We start from the raw sequence: 19,118 nt of genomic DNA, 5'->3' as shown, positions 1-19,118 counted from the left end.
TTGAGCTTGGATATCGTTTTACGATTTTGCATTTAGAAGCAACTTCAACTTGATATTAGTATTTGAAAGTTGCATTAGTTTCGCACACTAAACCGGTTGTTGGTGTTGTGTTTTTTGTTTTTTGTGGGCTCTTGATTTCGTTTTCGATTTCGGTTTCGGGTGAGTAATCCAAAAGATAAACAAAGAACACACAAGCGTCGAACCGTGCCGAACTCCAACTCGAATAATGAAGAGGACTGAGAAGGGAAAGCGGGGAGCGGGGAGCGATGGCAAGAGCGAGCGAGGGCGAGATAAAACGCCTAATATAATTATCACTTATATAAATACGTTGATAATGGCGCAACAATATTCAAATACAAAATACAAAATCGATAATCAAAGTCAGCATATTGAATCCGTATTGACCATGATAATATTGAGCCATATTAATCATATTTTCTGAACACTCTCGAACGTTTTTTTGCACTTGTTTATTTAGAACTTTAGCGTCACGCAATTAAGTATAATAGTTGTAAGTGTAATTTATTTAAATTAGCTTTTATTTGGCATGTGCAAATATTGTGTGTACACTATTTAATGTTTCATTTATTTTGCAACTGCCGCCAGCGGTGTGCTTAGTTATAGTTTTTTTTTTTTTATTTCTTTATATTTTTTTCGGTGTCGGTTTCGCGTCTTTCGCATCGAACTGACGTTGGGCAACTGAGCGACAAGTGAGCGACCGACCATAGACTGTCTATAATACTCAATGGGGAATATCGAATATGAATTATGGCACTCTCACGGAGCGACAAAATCAGTTGTGTCGCTGATATGTATGTGGTAATTGAAACTGAGATGATGACGAAGATAAAGAGAACAAATGATAATCAAAAATCGATTGTTATCGGCACTCATCAAACAGGAGCGGTTTAACAATGCCATAATGACAAAGTTGGATTAGGCTGCGATGAATCAGCAGATCAGCTAATTTTAGATTAATTACACTATACTTGTTCCAGCAAGTATGCTGCATAAATTATTGTGAAATTCAAACGAAATTGAAGTTGCGAATGGACAAAAAATTTTTGAAATTTAATAAAAAATTTCAGATAAAACTACACTGTCGATCATATGGTAAAATGTTAGATGCGTATTTGAAAAAAAATAAATAAAATAATAAATATGATTTTACGACAACTAAATTTTGTAGAGTTAAAGGTGATAATAGAAAAGTTTAAAAATACAACAAGTAAGAACGCTAAAGTCGAGTCTGTTTGACTGTGAGATACCTGATTCCGTTCACATTAAATGCAAAGCAAGCAGTATTATTATACTGTATTGTACCAAAATAGGTAATTGGTATATTGAATATATTAATATTTATAAACAATACTGTAGTATACCAAAAAGTATATTTGGTATATTAATATTACAAAGTAAATGAAATGCTGTAATTTCAAATTATTTGTTTTATTTTAAAAGTAATTATACTTTTTAAATTTCTTGAGTATGTATTATGAATATTTTTTGGTATATTATTTCTTTAATTTAAAAGTAATCATATTTTATTATATTTCGTTTATGTGATATGATTATTATTCAGGTTTCTAAGAAATTTTATTTAATCTTTTAAAAAGTATATTGAATAATTCTGGAGTAGATTGGAATTAACTTAACTATTTTAAAACTAATGACAAGCAATATCTGCAAAGAAATAGTCTCTGATTGAATATTAAGATTTAACTAATTTTATTTGTAATTGTATTTATTTATTTATTCTATTTATTAATATTTATAATAATCTTGAAAAATGTCAAATATTTGATTTATTAAAATTTCAAAAAATAATATTTTTTCGGCTACAAAATGCTACAAGACATACAGTTAGTTTAGCTGAAGAGCACTATGCATCGGCCCTCTAAAATTGTGGTTTTTTGTATCGCACCACGGTTTTCAGGCTTTGATTTATAATTTATGTCATTGAAAACCATTTTGGTAAAACATTTTAGGCGACACAGAACTTTTGTATACAATTTTGCTCCTTCCTAAGCTCAAGAAAGGACCTCCTCTCTACATTGGACCAGTAAGGTCCTTTACACACTAAAATTAAATTTTTTTTTATAGTTATAGTGTATTGTCGTATAAACTACAATAATAAACCAAATTAAACTCACTTTTCATAAAATTAAAAACAATTTCGGCTTTTTTAGTGGAAGAAAAGAAAAAACTGCTATTCTAATGTTCAGCCCAAAAGTGGTGCACTTGGGTAAAAATATCAAAATTTAAGAAAAACTGATCAAATCTAACGGGGTTTTTACTGTTTTCTTATCTTTATGCTTCATTTTACAAAAACAATGTGCTAGCGATCAACTAACATAAAGGAATAACCAAAAAAAACGGTTACATAGTCTTTTCTCTGTCGCACTGCTATTTCAAAGATCACAGCTGTAAATCTAAAATAACTTATAAAAACCTTGCATAATAATATTTATTTAGCTACAAAACCACAAGTCAAGTATTCCAAGAAATGTCTAACATATCAAACATTTTATATAGTTTAAGTAAAAGAACTTATAAAGACCTTGCACAATAATATTTATTTAGCTGCAGAAACCACAAGTCAAGTATTCCAAGAATTGTCTAACATATCAAACATTTTATATAGTTTAAGTCGATGAGCAATCTCAGTTCTTATCAACAATACCCGCAAGACAGTTAATTACATCTACAATACAATCTCTCTTCCTTAATGTATCCAACTATTTATAGAGCAGAATGGCGAAGCGTTTCCTTTCTAGCATATGTAGTATACTCGTATATTTCTTTAGAATCACTATCAGCATCCGCATCAGGCTGCGCCCTCTCTATAACATCATAAACATTCACCTGTCACGAGGGACAAACAAGTGGCCACAGGAAGCGACCACTGACAAGGACAATCAGGCAAGGACTAAAGGCGGACAAGCAACGGAAGGAGATGGGGAAATGGGGAAGGGAAAGTGAAAGTCAAGTAAGTAAGATATTTAAAATAGGAAATGGGATGGTTTGTCGATAAATATGCTTGATAAGAGCCTGTACTTTAGAGTGAGTGTATTGCTGTTGTTGTTATGATTGTTGCTTGTGTTGTTGTTGTTCTTGTTGTTGTTATTGTTATTGGCTGTCAAATGCGTTGGCCGCGCGTTTTGTTTGGGGTTTGGTCGCCTTTTTGCCAGGGTGCAGTTTTGTTTTTTGCGCAGCATATTCTTGTTTCTTTTGAAATTTCCTGTCAGCTGTTGTGTGAGTGTGAGTGTGTGTAGTGGGGGGTGTGTGTGTGTGTGTGATATGATATGAAATGTCAAAGGCATGTCTGCAACGTTCGCTTTATTTATGTAGGCAGGCAGCTGCTGTTGCTGTTGCTGTTCTGGGTTCAGTTGCAAAGTCGTCAAGGATGAGACGGAGTCAGCCCTTTTTATGAGCTTTTGTTGGCTTGTTGAATTTATGGCCATAAGAAACTTGTTAAAGCGTATTATTGGGTGTGTAACAAGTGCGTGTGTGTGTGAGTGAGACTTTGTGTGTGTGTGTTTGTTTTTTGTGCTGCGGCTTACGAACTCTTGAGCAAGAAGATGGCGAGACAAAAGGGCGAGAACGAGGGCGAGGGCAAAGGAGAGCTGCCTTAGCTACTTGGTAAGTAGATTAAAGTCATATTTACACGTCGCTCTCTCATCTCCCATGTGTGTGTATGTGTTTTGTAGTTGTGTTTGAGTTTGTGCTGTGCGTTAAGTGGCAGCAATTAACACTTGACATATTTATGCTTGGCCCCGAGGCGCAACGTGCTATCCACAATGCTGCATTATGCCCTAACAACAAACAAAACTCGGCGAGTGCAAGACGGAGAGAGAGAGAGAGAGAGAGAGAGAGACAGCACAGCAGGAGCCATAAGAACAACAATTAAGACAAGGCCAACCCATCGATATGGCAACAACAAGAATGTCTGGCAAGCTGCTTATTTTATTTATTAAGCGTTTAAGCCTGCGGTGGGCGTGGTGGCATTTTGAGGAATGTGTTGACAACACAGTTAGACAACAGCACAGAGGGGTTAACAAGGTGTTGGAGAGCGGGGGCTAGGAGACAGCAGAGACGTCGCCTCTTAGGTTGAATGTGTGAAGCAAATATTTAAAGATAATTAGCCCAAGATGCCAAGAGAGAGACACAGACACACAGGCTCAGGCTCAGTCTCAGGCCTGACAGAGATGAATACAGAATCATTAGATGACAAGGGCAGCTTGAGAGCAGCATATGGGAGGGCCAAAATAAAACAATAGACGCTTTCCTTTCATGCTTCTTGCCATAAAAAGCTTTCAAGAAACATTTCAACGTCACATTGCTTGTCTCAATATTCAGCTTGTTAATTTGTAACTTGAGCGCACTCTTAAGTAAAGCACTTGGCCACGAATGTTTTAATGAGATTTCAATAAATTTAAGCACATTGCATGACTTAATTTTATAATTAAAGTAAACTTCAAATAAATAAATCAAGTTATTTGTGATTAGATAAAATGAATTCAATTTTAAACCAGTTCAAAGTACACTAATATAAATTCTTAAAAGCAAGCTATTCGCTTAGTCAGAAATTGAGCTTAAAGTAGTCTAATATAAATTCTATTTTGAGTGCCAAGGAATGCACGACAAATTTTGTTAAATTGGAAACGCTGCTATTTCATAATAAATAGATAAAGCATCGCTTCTGAGGAAAGGTAATATGAACTTGATTTTGCGCTTTAAAGTGGAAAATGATTTTCTTGGAAATGGAAACCAATTTAATAGGAAAACTGATAAACGTATTATTTGCATACATTTCGAACAGACTTTTGTAAAAGTACAATTTTTTAACAATAGTTCACCACTGCTTCTGAAGTTGTATATTAATATACTAAATATTGCTTTAACTATATGTATTTTTCTATTTTTTTGTGATGTATTAATTTGGTATATTTTAATGATAATACCGCATTTGAGGGTAGATTATTCTCGACTGTAGTTTTCTTACTTGTTGTTTTAAGTTTTGAAATTTTTTGTCGTATTCATTTGCTTAGGATAGTTCAAAATGTTGTCCTGAAATCTTTAAAATAAATGTTTACATGTACATTGCATGAAGACGTGAAATATTCGACGAAACATACCTATTTTAGTATTTTTGGCATATTAATTTGGTATATTTTAACAATAGTACATCAATGTTTCTGAGTCTGACAGAATAGTAATCTCGACTGTAGTTTTCTCACTTTTTTTGTTATAAGTTTTGCATTTTTAATTTTTAGTCAAATGCATTTCCTAAGTATGTACATTTCAAAATGTTGTCCTGAAATATAGCCACAGTTACACATCATTAACTTTAACACCAAAATACATTTAAACTTTCCAATAGATAAACCACACACAACGAATATAATCACTTTATTATAAAGAGAAACCTTGCTGTCCATAAAATCAAATAGCTATGCAATTTGAACAAAATTCGAAATGTCGAATGGTCGAATTCTAAGCAACAACAAGTGTAATTTGGCAAAGTTGGCTTAGCAATTTGTGAATGCATTAATATTGAATCACTTTAATTTACATTTATCAAGCGGTCGACTCGAGTTTAGTTAAGTTGAATCGAGTTGAGTTGAGCCCGAGCATTATCATTATCTGTAAGTTGGTTCTTTTGGTACTTTTGGCTTGGAGCAATCAATTAAAGCATTTTATGGGAATAAGTTGATGAGTCGATGTAATTAATTTCCGGCACAAGCTTAAATGCGCTCCAAATGGCACTTCACTAGCAGGCGGAGACGAGCGCCTAAAAAAGGAAACGCAGCAGGTGGCAAATTTGCTACGGTCTAAATAAGTATGTACTCACATTTGTATTTGTGTTTGTATCTGTGTGTATACAGGATATGGCTGATTCATTTAGCTAAAAGTCGGGCACAACACATAGCACAGAAACAATAAAACGCTGAAATACACAAGCGAAAGACAAGTCGGTGTCTTCTTTGACCCCAACAAGTTCGCAAGAAAGGCGAGTAAAGAAGATAGAGAGAGGGGAGGATGGAGTAAGAGGGAGAGATACCTTTTCAAGTGGCCAAGTCTCCATGTTTGTCTCATTGTCAGAGAGTGTGTGTGAGTGTGTATCTTTTGGATTTGGGTTAATGTTGGACGTTGGTCAACATGGGTGTGCATTTGAAAGGGCGCAACAAAGCAGAAAATAGAAAAATTACTCAGCGGCACAGAACTGAACAGAAGAAGAACTCAAAAAAAAAATGGAAACAACACATACACACACACATAGATAAATAAAAAGGGACAATTGCACGTGTTCCGGTTAACCCTTTCCATCAAAATTCGTCGACACGTCTGCTGTGGATTCAAATGCAAAGAAAAGCTTATTGAAGTAAATAAATTCACTCAACTTGACTGTCTGATTATTGTGTTGGAAAGAGTTCCAGTTACAGCTTACTCATAGAATTCGCAAAACGTAAAAATGTAAAAAAATTGAACGATATTTTAATATTTTGGAAAAATGTAAAAGCTAAGTAAACGCATTTTTAACATATTCAAAATAAATATACTTTCCACCATTTTCGCCGCAAATTTAACATTTAATTTAATATTTGAATTTGAATGAGCTGCTTAGTGCTTCGATTTGTGAAAAAATATAAAACATTTTTCTAAAATATGCTCTTTAAATTTAAATAAATTCCAAAGGTATAAATTAAGTATACGCACTACAAGTAGAGTCATGTTAACTCTTTCGAACTCTGATGTATGAAAATGTAGAAAAACTTATCCCAATCATACAATATTTATTAAAGCCTTTTGAGTTTTTTGGGATTCATATAAGAGTTTATCGAATTTATACATTTGCCATAAAAAAATTATAACATTTATCGCTCAGCATATTAATATTTTAATTTGATTATATTGTTTTATTGAGTTTCTAATAACGTCTTATCATAGATTTAAGTATATAGAAATCTAATAATTTTCTATATATTTTGAATATGCATAAATTACGTATACGCACTTCGATAAACTCTTATATGAGTTCAATTCTCTACTTTTCTCCCTTACATATTAAAAAGTTTAAATGTATTTTTTCAATTTCGAGCTTTGACATCTTCAATGATTGCTTTCGATATTGCACTTTAACAGTCAGGCGAAAATGATTTGTGGAACATTCACGTTGATGAGACAATAAGTGGTGTGATTATAAAATGCCAACGTTGTTTCGGTTCTGTGTGTTTCTGTTACGCATATTATGCATAAAATGCGCTTAGGTTGCCCACAAGTCGCCGCCATCAAAAACGCTTTGATGTCCTTTTTCTAAGGGCTTTCTTTTTGTGTATTTCGTACGAAATCAAAGCTATTTATTTGGCGGACGTTTGCTGATTTGAGTAAACACTGAAGTGGGTCTCTGGGACGCTTTGTGGGACTTGGCTCTAAAATTCACTAAGCTAAAAAGAAGAGAAAAAAGGCAATAAGCCGTATAAGTGGCCACTTTCGTTGGCCCGTTGCCGTGGCCGGTGTTTGGCTCGGCAATTCGAAAGCCATTAAAATTGATAAATTGTCGATGCGAGGGACACACAAATCTTGATAACTGGCGGCCAACAACTGTGAGCAATAACTTTTAGGTGAAACTCAATTTAGTTCCGATTTTGACATTGCGAATTTTGTAGCAAAGACATGAAAGTGAGTGCAACGAGCGTCCTCAATAGACATTCATGGGTTTGCTAATTAGTTGTGCATAATTTTTTCTGTATAACGAAAATCTTCGTCGCAAAAGTTTGCTGCCATTAAAAGTTTGCGATATCATTTGATTTAAGTTAATGCGACCTGCCACTTTGTGCTTGCTTTTGAGTCGCATTTTGTGGCCCTTCGTTGTCGAACAAGTTTATGTTGGCAGGGCGTCACAATTTTCAGTTTTGCAAAGCGAAACGTGACGCAGTCCCCCATGCAAAGCCGTGAAAATAAGAACAGCTTCGTCTAGTTCGAGGTGCGAGTCCTTGTATTCTTGTTAATATACCCTGTAGAAAAGGGTAAGTGGGCTATGCTGATTGGATAGAAATGTAAAATTAGGAAGAAATATTTTTAAAGTTTTCATTACGTAAATACGAATTAACTTTAAGAAGTTTTATATTCGAAATTTATTGAGAATTTATTCTCAGCATAAATCTAAGCTTTCATTTTTTAATCCTTTAACATCTTCGCTTTGCCTCGTGTTAGTTGGAATATAAATTGAAAACTTTAATTGAATAGAAATGGGTAATGAAATTTTACAATGTCGTAAAAATAGTTGAAAAAAAACACGATAAATTGAATATTCAATTTTCAATTTTCGTAATGTATTGAGATTCTTTAATAATAATAATAATAAATTTTTAGTTTACCTCATGTTGAAAACTCTAGTAAAAAGTTTGTTTGAGTATTCATATTCTTAATTTATTGAGCTTTATATTTTTAGTTGTTAAACATTCTCTTATTGTCTCATTTTAATTGGAGGAAGTATAAAAACTTCTTAGCTTTTGATAAATTTTCACTAGATATGCCAGAGATTATTTACAAATACTTTTTTTGAAATTACATTATTTTGTGGAGAATTAATTCATCAAATTTGATAGCCTTCAGCAGTTCATAAAATTATTATATTTCTTTAAAGGTTCAAAACTCCATAAAACTCATCGTTATCTAGGGCATAATCTAGTCAACCATTATTTAAAATGGAAACCGTCGTGTTATAAGCATTTGGGTCTCTGCTGTTGTCGCTTTGTTGCCTGTTTTCTTTGCCGTTTGTTGTTTACATCGCGAAATTTGCATAGTAAAAGAAATTAGCATAAAATTAAACAGGCATTTTGAGCTGTTGTCGTCGTTGTCGTCGTTGTTGTTGCTGTTGCTGTCATCTAAGCTATTTGGTGTCTACAGCTGCGTCTTGACTTGAATGCCAGAGTCGTAGAATGTAATCTGGACTAGCGAAAGTTCAATTCAATTCAATTTAGAATCAATGTTAATTACAGCTATTTTTAGACCGCATTGTCCTGCATAACTGTCAGTTAGCTCGGCGGCTTAATGTCCAAAAAGTCTGTAGACTTTTGACTTTTGACAGTTGACAAAGGTATGTGTGATAAAGGATAATACTCAAAAGCCGAAAAAAATACTTGCCTAGCTGTTGATATGATGAATGACCAAAAGTTATGAGAGCAATGTGAAGTGAAGTGTTAAATCACTTTACAGCAGTATTACTTGTTTTAAATGTTCACCCATTAAATTTGTCTAAGTAGGATATCATTTTTCAAAAGTTTTCCTTACGTTTCGCCCACATTTTCAGGCGGCATTCTGATTATGACGCTTTTAAATTCCAACGTTAAATTGTTTTACAGCTATTGCACGCACAACATTCAACATTTTCTACGCCCAGTTGTTGAAGCAATTCTCTTCCCTCGGTCTGTTTTGTCTGTCTGAGGGGCGTGGCGTGCTTTTTGTGCATTCAGCTGGCAGAAAAGGCGGCGAAGTTGATTGTCAGTGCGTTATTATGTAATTAAAATTTCATAATTCGATCAGGCCTCGAGTCAGCTGCAAACCCATAATAATAATGCGAGGGGCGTGGCAGCTGAGCACTTGCTTAAAGCATTAAACGTGGCGTATGTGTAATTTTTTTCATTCAATCACTTTTTAAATTTATGTTGCATACTTTTGGGCGCAATTTAATAAGCAACGAGGTTTGTTTACTTTTATTGAATTTAAAAAAATGTTAACTGTGTTAAAGTTCATTTTCATATTGTTTTCACTCGCAACATACCGACAACAAATGCGAGTTCAGTGGAAGCACCGCCAGCCTGTCTGCAGCCATTTATAAAACATAATTGAAATATGAGATTGACATTGAATAGCAACGCTTTGTTGTTGTTGCTGTTGTTGTTGTTGGTGTCGTTGTCGCCACTTTTGTTGGGGGATTGCGCCTTTGACAATGCCATTGCGACAATATTTTTGTCGTTGTTGTTGTTATTATTGTCGTCGGCATCTAATTGATTAATGTAAATAAAAGAAAACAACACTCCGGACTCTCCATCATATTTAATTTCTGCGCAAAATGACTAGCAAAGCGACGTTCAAAGTGCAGTTTGTTGATCTCTCCCCATCCACTCGCTTTATACTCGAATGTGCGTGTAATTGACACTTATTTATCGTGGGCCCAAAGTCTGGCATCTGTCACTAAATACGCTTAAATACAATACATTAGGGCTCACATTAAGGTTCACCAGCTACTCAAATGAAGAATCGTTTTCCATGTGGTTCGTTGAGCAAATGAAACTGACTTTCCTTAATTGCTTTAACATAAATATGCAATTTAACATTCTCACTCATTGTTAATAGCAGAAAGGGAAAGCAATACATAGCAGTGTTAGACTGTAAAGTTCTGTTCTGTTATGTTAAACAGTTGTGAAATCATGTTAATTTTGAGCAGCACGTGGCGTATGCGAGCATGACTATTCCTGTTAACCCCATTAAATGTGTGCATAAAATTGATGTCTGGCTATCCCAAAATATGATATTTATGAGAATCATTTTAGGCAACTACAAAAATAATTTAGAGCAGCTTTAATGCAATTTTTCATAGATTTTTTTGGATTGAAACACGTTTTCAATTTAAAGCTCTAACCACACTGATTTGGATTTTGTTATGAATATATAAAGTGACCAACATTTTGGTTTAATTCGATTAAATTGAACAAAGTATTTGAGAATGAAAAATAGTGAAAAATAAGCTATCTAATTGCAAATTGAAAATGACTTTCGAATATGCAGTTTGTATTTATTATAAATAACGTAAAAGCAATATTTTTATTTAATTTGATGTGATTCAACAATGCATTTGTATAGTCAAAAACAATTTGAGTTAAACGCAAATTCAGCATAAATTAATATTGGGAAAATTAAACATGTATCACACAAAATTTGCATATTTTTAGTAATTAATGAGAACGTTTTTTGTTTTTTATTGGATTAGATTATAAGTAGTATTTAAGTAGTATTTAAGTAGATAAAGATAATAGCTAAATAAAGTGAGCAACATGTTGATTCATTAAATTTAACTTACGATTTGGATAGGCAAAAATAAACAGAACTAATTGCAAATTTGTCGATGATTTTTCGTATAGAAATTTTTGTTAAAAATACTTAAAGTATAAGTAATTTTTTTAAATTTGTTTGTACTTAAAACAAATCATTTCAATAGTCAACGAATTAACTGGAAATTTGTCATATAAATGTTGAATATTAAACATGTTTGATTAAACATGTTGAATTATTTATAATCACTTAAATGATGATATTTTGTTTTAATAAAGAGACCAATTTTTCTTTGTTTAATTGGTTTAGGTAAATTGAGTATTTGTGCATCATGGAAGTAAAAATAATAGTAATTCAATAATAATTTTTCAAATATCGTTACAAATAATAAATAATGCGATCAAAGTTTTGATTGTATTTTTGTTCCATTTAATGCCAATATAATCATCGCTTGTTTAGATATGTTTAAATTTAAAGTTCTAGTGTTCTAGTTATAGATTTCAGTGTTATTCGAAGTAAATAAAGTGGGAAACAATATAGTTTCATTGAATTGTAGTTAAACCGAGCTTTTGAGCATAAAAATAAGCTGACTTAGTTTAATATTATGATTTAATAAATTAATATTATGATATTACGATTTAAGCTTAAAGATTGGAGCAGCTTAACCCAACTAAAACCATCTAAAGTGGTTAAAATGCCTGCCAATTAAGTCGAGTTGCCTGGCTCATAGCCAATTTGCTAATTGTGTGACTGAAAATCAACTTAAAGCCATAAGTTTCGGCTTGACTAAAGGCAAACCTAGTAAATCATTGCCAGCTAAATAACAACAACGACAAGAGCAGACACACACATACTCGTACAACACACACACACAGACAACACTCAGACAGCGCAGTGAACGATACACTCACCTGAGGCAGATTCGTTCCTCCTCCTGCTCAGCATTCATCGTGTTGTCCCGTTTGACTCACTGCTGCCTCTATTTTCTCTTTCTTTTTTTTTTTTATCTTTTTTGTAGCTTGTCAAGTGTGAGTTTTTTGCTGAATTTTTTTTTATTTTTTGTTGTTGTTGTGCCACCAACAGACAGGCTAGCAGCCTGGCAGTTGAGAATCCTCGAATTTTGAGAGTATTTGCTGGGCTTTAAGGTGCCGCAAATCGTTTTAAGCTGTTGTCAATTTGCCTAATGCCGCACTGGGGCGTCGAGCTGGGGCTGAGGCTGAGGCTGAAGCCACCAAGGATGTTGTCTATTACATGATTTGGATTTGGACCTGTTCTCCAGAGATTCGTTGGGCTGTAAAGGCAAAGCAAACAACAGGAAATCGCATATAGTAAATAATACTTAGGGAACAAAAAAAAAAAAAAAAAAGTAAAGCTGTCAATTCGTATGCCCAAATGAATGTCCCATAAATGCTTTAATACCACAATAAGATGAGAACGAGATGGCCATATGTCCTGCCTCCTTTCTCCTCTCTCTCTCTTTCTCCTTCTCACACAGTCTGCCGACTTTCCACTCAGCCAAGTCATTCACATTTAACAATGCGAGTATATAATTTAATAGATAGTTGCAGTTGACAGATTTCAAGTGGAAACGGGCGTTCAAAGTTGTTGTCACTCCCTCTGCTTCGCTTTTCCATCTGTCTACACATAGTCGCCAACAAGAGGCGCACAAGCCGTAGGAATAATAACAACAACAACAACAACAACAACAACAGCAGCAACTTTACTGTGCTGGCAACAATAACAACAGCAACAATGGCTCTATAAAGCAATACTCGTATATCAGCAACGACAAGTGCAAAAGTGTGTGCAAGAAGTGGCATAAAAAATCAAGAAATAAACAATATGTTAGTTTTAACACAACGAATTAGAAATACACTTTCTTAAGGATTCAAAATGAAGATGAGTCATTTAGGAATTATATTTACTATAGTATAACTAGTTCCTTATAATTAATATAATATGTTGTGTTGGGAATTCTATTAAAGGAAAACAAAAAGTAACAAAAATAATAAACACATTATATAAAAACCTATTTTCGCACTTTATGGTATATTATTTTTAGAATGCAGTACTTTATTAATATATCAATTACAGTCGAGTACTCTCGACTGTAGCTTTCTTACTTGTTTAACTTTATTTTAATAGAGAAATAGTTGCCTAATTTTGTAATCGTAGAAAAAAAATATATATAGTTAAATGAATGAATTTTAAATGAATTCAGTTTTAAGACTTACAACTATTTCTTTGCATTAAATAAGTTTGACCATTTAAGCTCTTTAGGTAAACGCTCAATTTAAAGATTTTTGTATAGTATTTTCGAACTATATTTACCTATTAAATCTATTCTTTTTTAAATCGTTCAACTATTTCTATTCAACAAATGAGTATTGCACATTTTCAGTTTTTTAGCAAAACGCTCAAATTGTTTGTTAGCGCTGAAAAGGTAGAGTATTCGCTTTCCAATACTCTAGTGTCTAACTGCCTTCGCTTTGTTAACGTGGGAGAAAGTGTCTATGTTTGTGTCTGTCACTGCAAACACTACAGATGTCAGAAGTAGTGCAGCATTTGGAGGTAGGAGGGAGAAGGCAGAAGGAGAGCAACCAGCAGCCGATATCGCACAGTTGCCGGCGGCAACAATTCTTGCCAAGTGGGGGAGTAGGAGTAAGAGGAGCTGGATGAGCGGAGAAGGAGGATGTTGAGTGAGTCAGTGAGGCGGCATGAAACATGAAGTCAAATTCAATCAATGCGTGCAGCTTGGTGGCCACTTGGCGATGCTGTTTGTGGCTGCCACTGCGGTGCCTGGGCAATCCGTCTGGCTGCTGCCTGCTGACTGCAACATGACTGTCTGCCTACCCTTGTTAGGTTGGTTGGCCACATTCATGCATTGGTTGCTTTTGGTCGTTGGGTTGACATTTGCAAGTAATTGCAAGACTGTGTTTCGCATTTGGTTCGCACTGTGTCTCTGTGTCCTCTCTCTCTCTCTCTCTCTCTGTTGAACTGCGACCGGTGGTCGCATTATTAAGTCATAAAACTCAATTTAAGACGCTTAAATGGGATGCACTTACGCGTAATCGCATTTCAACGACGACGCTGTCTATTAGCCCCCTTTTTGAAATTTTAAAGGCAATTTTTCATACTAGCTGTGTAATACATACAACGTGAAGGGAAGTACGAGACGATGGCACATGTTTTACAGCGGTGACGGAATTTTTATAGCGCTCCAATGATTTAGCTGCATCCTGTTGCGTGTGTCGTTCTTGCAAAGGGGAAACAGCAAAACACTGGAGCATTTGAGTAGGTGGGCTGCAATTTCTTTAACACATTTTGTGTCGCGCAGGTTGACAATGTAACAAGTTTATGAGTAGCGCTATCCGCCATCCGCCTTTAGCCGCGCCAGGATATACATATATACGACAATGAATGTGTCAAGAGTTATGACTGCTATGCTGCTGCTACATAGCACACGATATGCGAGGGTCGTTCCTCAACTAACCTGCAACTATTTATTTCACCAGCAACAAAAGCAAAAATAAACCACAACTTTATCTTCATTAAAAGTTTCACGTTCAAAACTAAAACATAGCACTTTATTTTATTTCCACAAAACTTATCAACTTTTTAGCTGCAAACTTTGCCCTGATTTTGGTAATTTTGCCATGGCGATCGACTAATAAAAGAACTCACAAATAAATCTCTTATCTGCATTGAAATTGAAAATACATTTTATTGAATCACGCTTTTGATTGCTTTTGAATCGTACATTTTCGTTTAACAATACGTTTCACTATAAATATTTATTTTATTGAAATTTGCTTGATTGCAATTTCTTTAGAAATTCATTCTGTATATTTGAAACTTGATTATCAACACTACGGCGAGAATTGAGCGAAAATTGAACCGTCATCAATGCGTTAAACTTTGTAACTAATTTAGCTGCGGCAATATGAGGGCTTAGATCGAAAACTTTTGAGCATGATCGAAAGCTCTCTTCAAGCGTTCTAAGAAAGAGCTGCTCGATTATTAAGAGCGGTGCAGCTTAAACATAGGAAGAGAAAAATCATATTTGCGATTGAAATTTTTAGTGTACAAAATTTTTGTATACTTTGCATTACGTTTCATTAAATTCTTTTTTTTAAGATGCTGGTACTTTTTTATATTTTTAAGAGACGCTCATTTGTATAAATTTAATTTTCAATCATCCTAATAATGGGTTTTTAATATTAAAGAGAAACTTAATAAATATTAATTGCGAATATTTATGTATTATATTTTATGTATAACAATTGTTAGTTATTTAATCATATATCCATTAGTTTTCACTTTATTTTGATCAGTTTTTGATCAATTTATTTTTCTTTTTCTTTTATTTAAATAAAATAAAAGATCAATATATTGAACTTTCAACACATATTAATTTTTAATACCTTCTATTTATTTTTTTTTTAAATTTTTATTTATTATTATGTGAACTTGTAATTTAGATGAAATAAATCTATTAAAGTCCTCAAATTATAATCAAAGAAAAATAATATTAAAATTTGTTTTTTAATTATTTTAGTTTTTTCCAGTATTTTATTTTTAATGCAATTTTATTGAAATTAATATATTATTAATATGTTGCTTCGTATTATTTTTTTGTTTTACATAATAGTTAAATATATAATATACATATTCTACTGGATAAAATAAAAACAAACAAGCGTTTAAATTAAAAATAAATAAAATTATATTACGACATACAAAAATTTATGCTAAGATGCTTATGCCAATAATTCGTCATCTGATGTTAAAAACATATTTATCATATTTTTAAGCCAAATACGAATTGAGTTTCTCTAATGTTGAGGGCAGAAACTTGGTGGCTTTGGGTCGCAAAAAAATATCATCGCCCAAGATATCATGATCAGTGGGCACATAAGGTATGGCTGAGATCGGTGTCTTCTCCTGAATCAGCTGGTAGCAATACTCGGCAAGCAGATCCTTCAGCAGTTTATTGAAAGAGCTGCGCACATAGTTCCTAACGAGATCTGGAACGCGAGTCAAATCAAAAGCATCACGACAGTAGTGTAAATTCGGCAATATTTGAGGTATTTGTCGCATGAGCTGCTCCAGCTGCGAGAGCAAAACTGCCATCGACACAATAAAGTCCGAGCGATCCGGAAAGAAAAAGCATTCGATGCGACAACGTGGCATCGTTGGCGTCGGATCGCAGCCGGGAAGATTGAACTCGGCACGCACAAAGAGTTGGACATCCAGCCGAGCGAATAGGCGAAAGAGTATCTGCAGATGCCGTTCATGGGGAATGGGACGCGAGTTGACGCGTCGAATCAGACTGCCCAAATTGTGGAACGCTTGCTTGGCATCAACGCTTGATAGTTTGTCTTCTATTAGCTGACGAGCTCGATGCGAAAATGTCTTTGGCACTGCAACTGGATGTTGCATCATGCGTTCGAATTGCGTTGAATTTGCATCCAGAATGGTCTGTGAGTTGGGTATCAAACAGTCTATTGTGGACTCGTCGATCCTTCCTTCCGACTCGGATTCCAATAGATGCGGTGGCCACAGCTCGTAACAATAAGTGGGATCGTAGTCGTCATCCTCCTGATCATACAATACAAGCATATTGTTTTGCCTAGGCATTGCATCACCTGCTGAGCTCGTGTCACGCTCGTAATTCTCCTCGAGAGCCTTGAGAGTGATCACTTCTTTCGGCTTGTGTATCACTACATAATTGCGATGCTTCGAATCGAGCTCGGCTGTGACCCATTGAGGCTTCCTAGTTTCCGTCACTAAAGACTTGCAGCTCGATCTCTTTTGCTTCACTCGGACATCCCACGTTCCGCCGCTGGAGAGCATCTTGTCTGGCTGTGATTTCGAGAAGATTCTTGACAGACTGCGCTCTCGATATGAATATTGCGAGCAGGAGCTAATCGAACGTTGATATACCGGCGTGTGTCCGAGTATTTGTGACCGATTGTTGAGCTGCTGCTTTTTAAAGAGACTTGAGTGACTTGCTTCATTTGCAGCCTGCTGACTTTGCAGAGATCTCTTCAGTCGCCTGTCAATTTGGAACTGTTTTAGTCTCTCTTTGTACTCTTTGTTGAAATTCGGAATAGCCGGCTTCTTGACATAATATTTGGCTTGTTTTTGAACTTCCTTGACCTCTCTTACGTCCTCAATCGGCACATCTTTAATGTCCTTGAGCTCATCTTGCAGCAGTTCAGAGACACCATTTGTTATCTTCTGAATATTTTCGACTTCACATGGTTCGGATGGGTTTTCTAACTGCTCAGTTCTACAACTGGAAGTCACTTCTTGATGGAGTTCATCTTTTGACTTCTCTTGAGAGTTCTCTACTGCCAACAAATTTAGTTCAGATGATTTTATGAGCTGATCTAAATTTTCATTGGTTTGCTTCTTGTGCTTTGAATTAAGGGCCTCATTTGCAATCTGCTCCTTTTCAAGAACTCTCAGTCGTCTGTTAATTTGAAACTGTTGCAGCATTTTCTTATGCAATTTGTTGAAGGTTTGAAGAGTTGGTGGTTTTTTGACAGTTTCGTTAAACTCCTCAGGTGGTTTCCACATATCTATTGGATTCCACTGAAACGAGTCGCGAATTATCGCTTTTTTGGCTTCGTTTGAGAGGAGTTTGTTGATCTTTTGCTTTTCGATTTTTGAGTTTTTGATATGTTGAGACAATTCTGTGTTTTTTTCCTGTATATCTTTTTCATTTAGGATTTCATCGTCATTTAACTGTTGCTGCGATGGTTCTTTGATCTGCTTCGAGTCAGCATCTTGAGACATCTTCTCGACTTTATTTAAATGCAGATCACACGTTTCCATATTGCTTTCCTGTATGATTGTCTCCTTAACCTGTTCAACGCTTGCAATGTTTCCCTTCTCCTCATCTTGAACTTCCTCAGCCATAAGTGTACGCAGCTCAGAGGATGCATTGATCTGCAAAATAGTTGAACTGCTGAGTAGCTGTTGTGGCATAGTCTTCATCACATTTCGTAGGAGTTCCTCGATCTGTTCAACTTTCTCAATACTATGAAGCTTTGATTCAGTTAGCGGCAGTTCCACGTTGTGCTCAACGTGGTTCGTACTCTGAAGCTCTGTTTCAGTTGAAGGTTGTTGCTCAGCTAATTCCATAATCTGCTTAACATTATCGATGTTTTGTTGGATGTTTTGGTGCACGATTTGCTCAACACTATTTGCATTTGACTCAGATAGTTCCTCGATTTCATTATTGACGATTTCTTTAGGCACCTTCTGGGCATTATTTAAATGCTGATCTGACGTTTCCATAATCTGCTCAATGTTTTTATTGTTTTGCTGAATAATTGGCTCCTCAACCTTTTCAATACGAGCATTGATGTTCTCCTTATCCTCTTGAGGAACTTGCTCCACCTTATTAGAGAGCTGTTCAGCTGATAGTTCTTCGTTGTGTTCAACCTTGTCCATAATATGAGGCTCTGTTTCAGTTGCAGGTTGTTGCTCCACAATCTGCTTAAAGTTATCGATGTTTTGTTGGATGCTTGGGTGCACGATTTGAGAAAGAGGCTGTGGTTGCTCAACACTATTTGCATTTGCTTCAGATAGTTCCTCGATTTGGTTATCGACAATCTCTAGAGGCACCTCTGAGGTTGCAGCATTTATCTGCCGATTTGTAGATATATTTTTCAATTGTAGTGGATATATTTCAGCCGTTGCATTACGAGCTGGGATCTTGACCTGTCGACTTTTGCCGCTGCCAGTTGCTTCGATCTTTGGTTGATGCGGGTTTCCAGTATATTGGAGGGATAATCTTTTGCCTTTGCATTTTATTTCAACGACTGCATTTGATTTGTTTTTTGACATTCGAACGATATTTTTCTTCAGCGAGGCATTCATAAAAGCATCCTCCAGATGAATGTAGCCCGAGCAACAGATCAAAGCATAATTATTTGGCTTTTGTGGGTTCACAAAGAGGTCGCGTTCGGATGCCGTCAGGCTTGTTACACCGAGATGAAATTGATCCTCTATCGTATAGGCATGGATATTGAACATATCGTTCATGT

General features: G+C 35.1%; 1 protein-coding gene across 2 annotated transcripts in view; it reads right to left on the bottom strand.

Annotated features, from left to right (window-relative positions):
- The window catches only part of LOC117567812 (adenylyl cyclase 78C), a 52,044-nt gene that overhangs the window by 16,515 nt on the left and 16,411 nt on the right, over positions 1-19,118 (bottom strand). For both annotated transcript variants that reach the window (XM_034248047.2, XM_034248048.2), the window contains exon 2: positions 11,970-12,349. In XM_034248047.2, the coding sequence (XP_034103938.1) occupies positions 11,970-12,007 (38 nt within the window). In that variant the 5' untranslated portion in view covers positions 12,008-12,349. The remainder of the gene's footprint in view (positions 1-11,969; positions 12,350-19,118) is intronic.

The sequence above is a fragment of the Drosophila albomicans genome, chromosome 3, assembly GCF_009650485.2.
Source record: "Drosophila albomicans strain 15112-1751.03 chromosome 3, ASM965048v2, whole genome shotgun sequence".
Classification (NCBI taxonomy): domain Eukaryota; kingdom Metazoa; phylum Arthropoda; class Insecta; order Diptera; family Drosophilidae; genus Drosophila; species Drosophila albomicans.
This window is presented reverse-complemented; position numbering and strand designations above follow the sequence as displayed.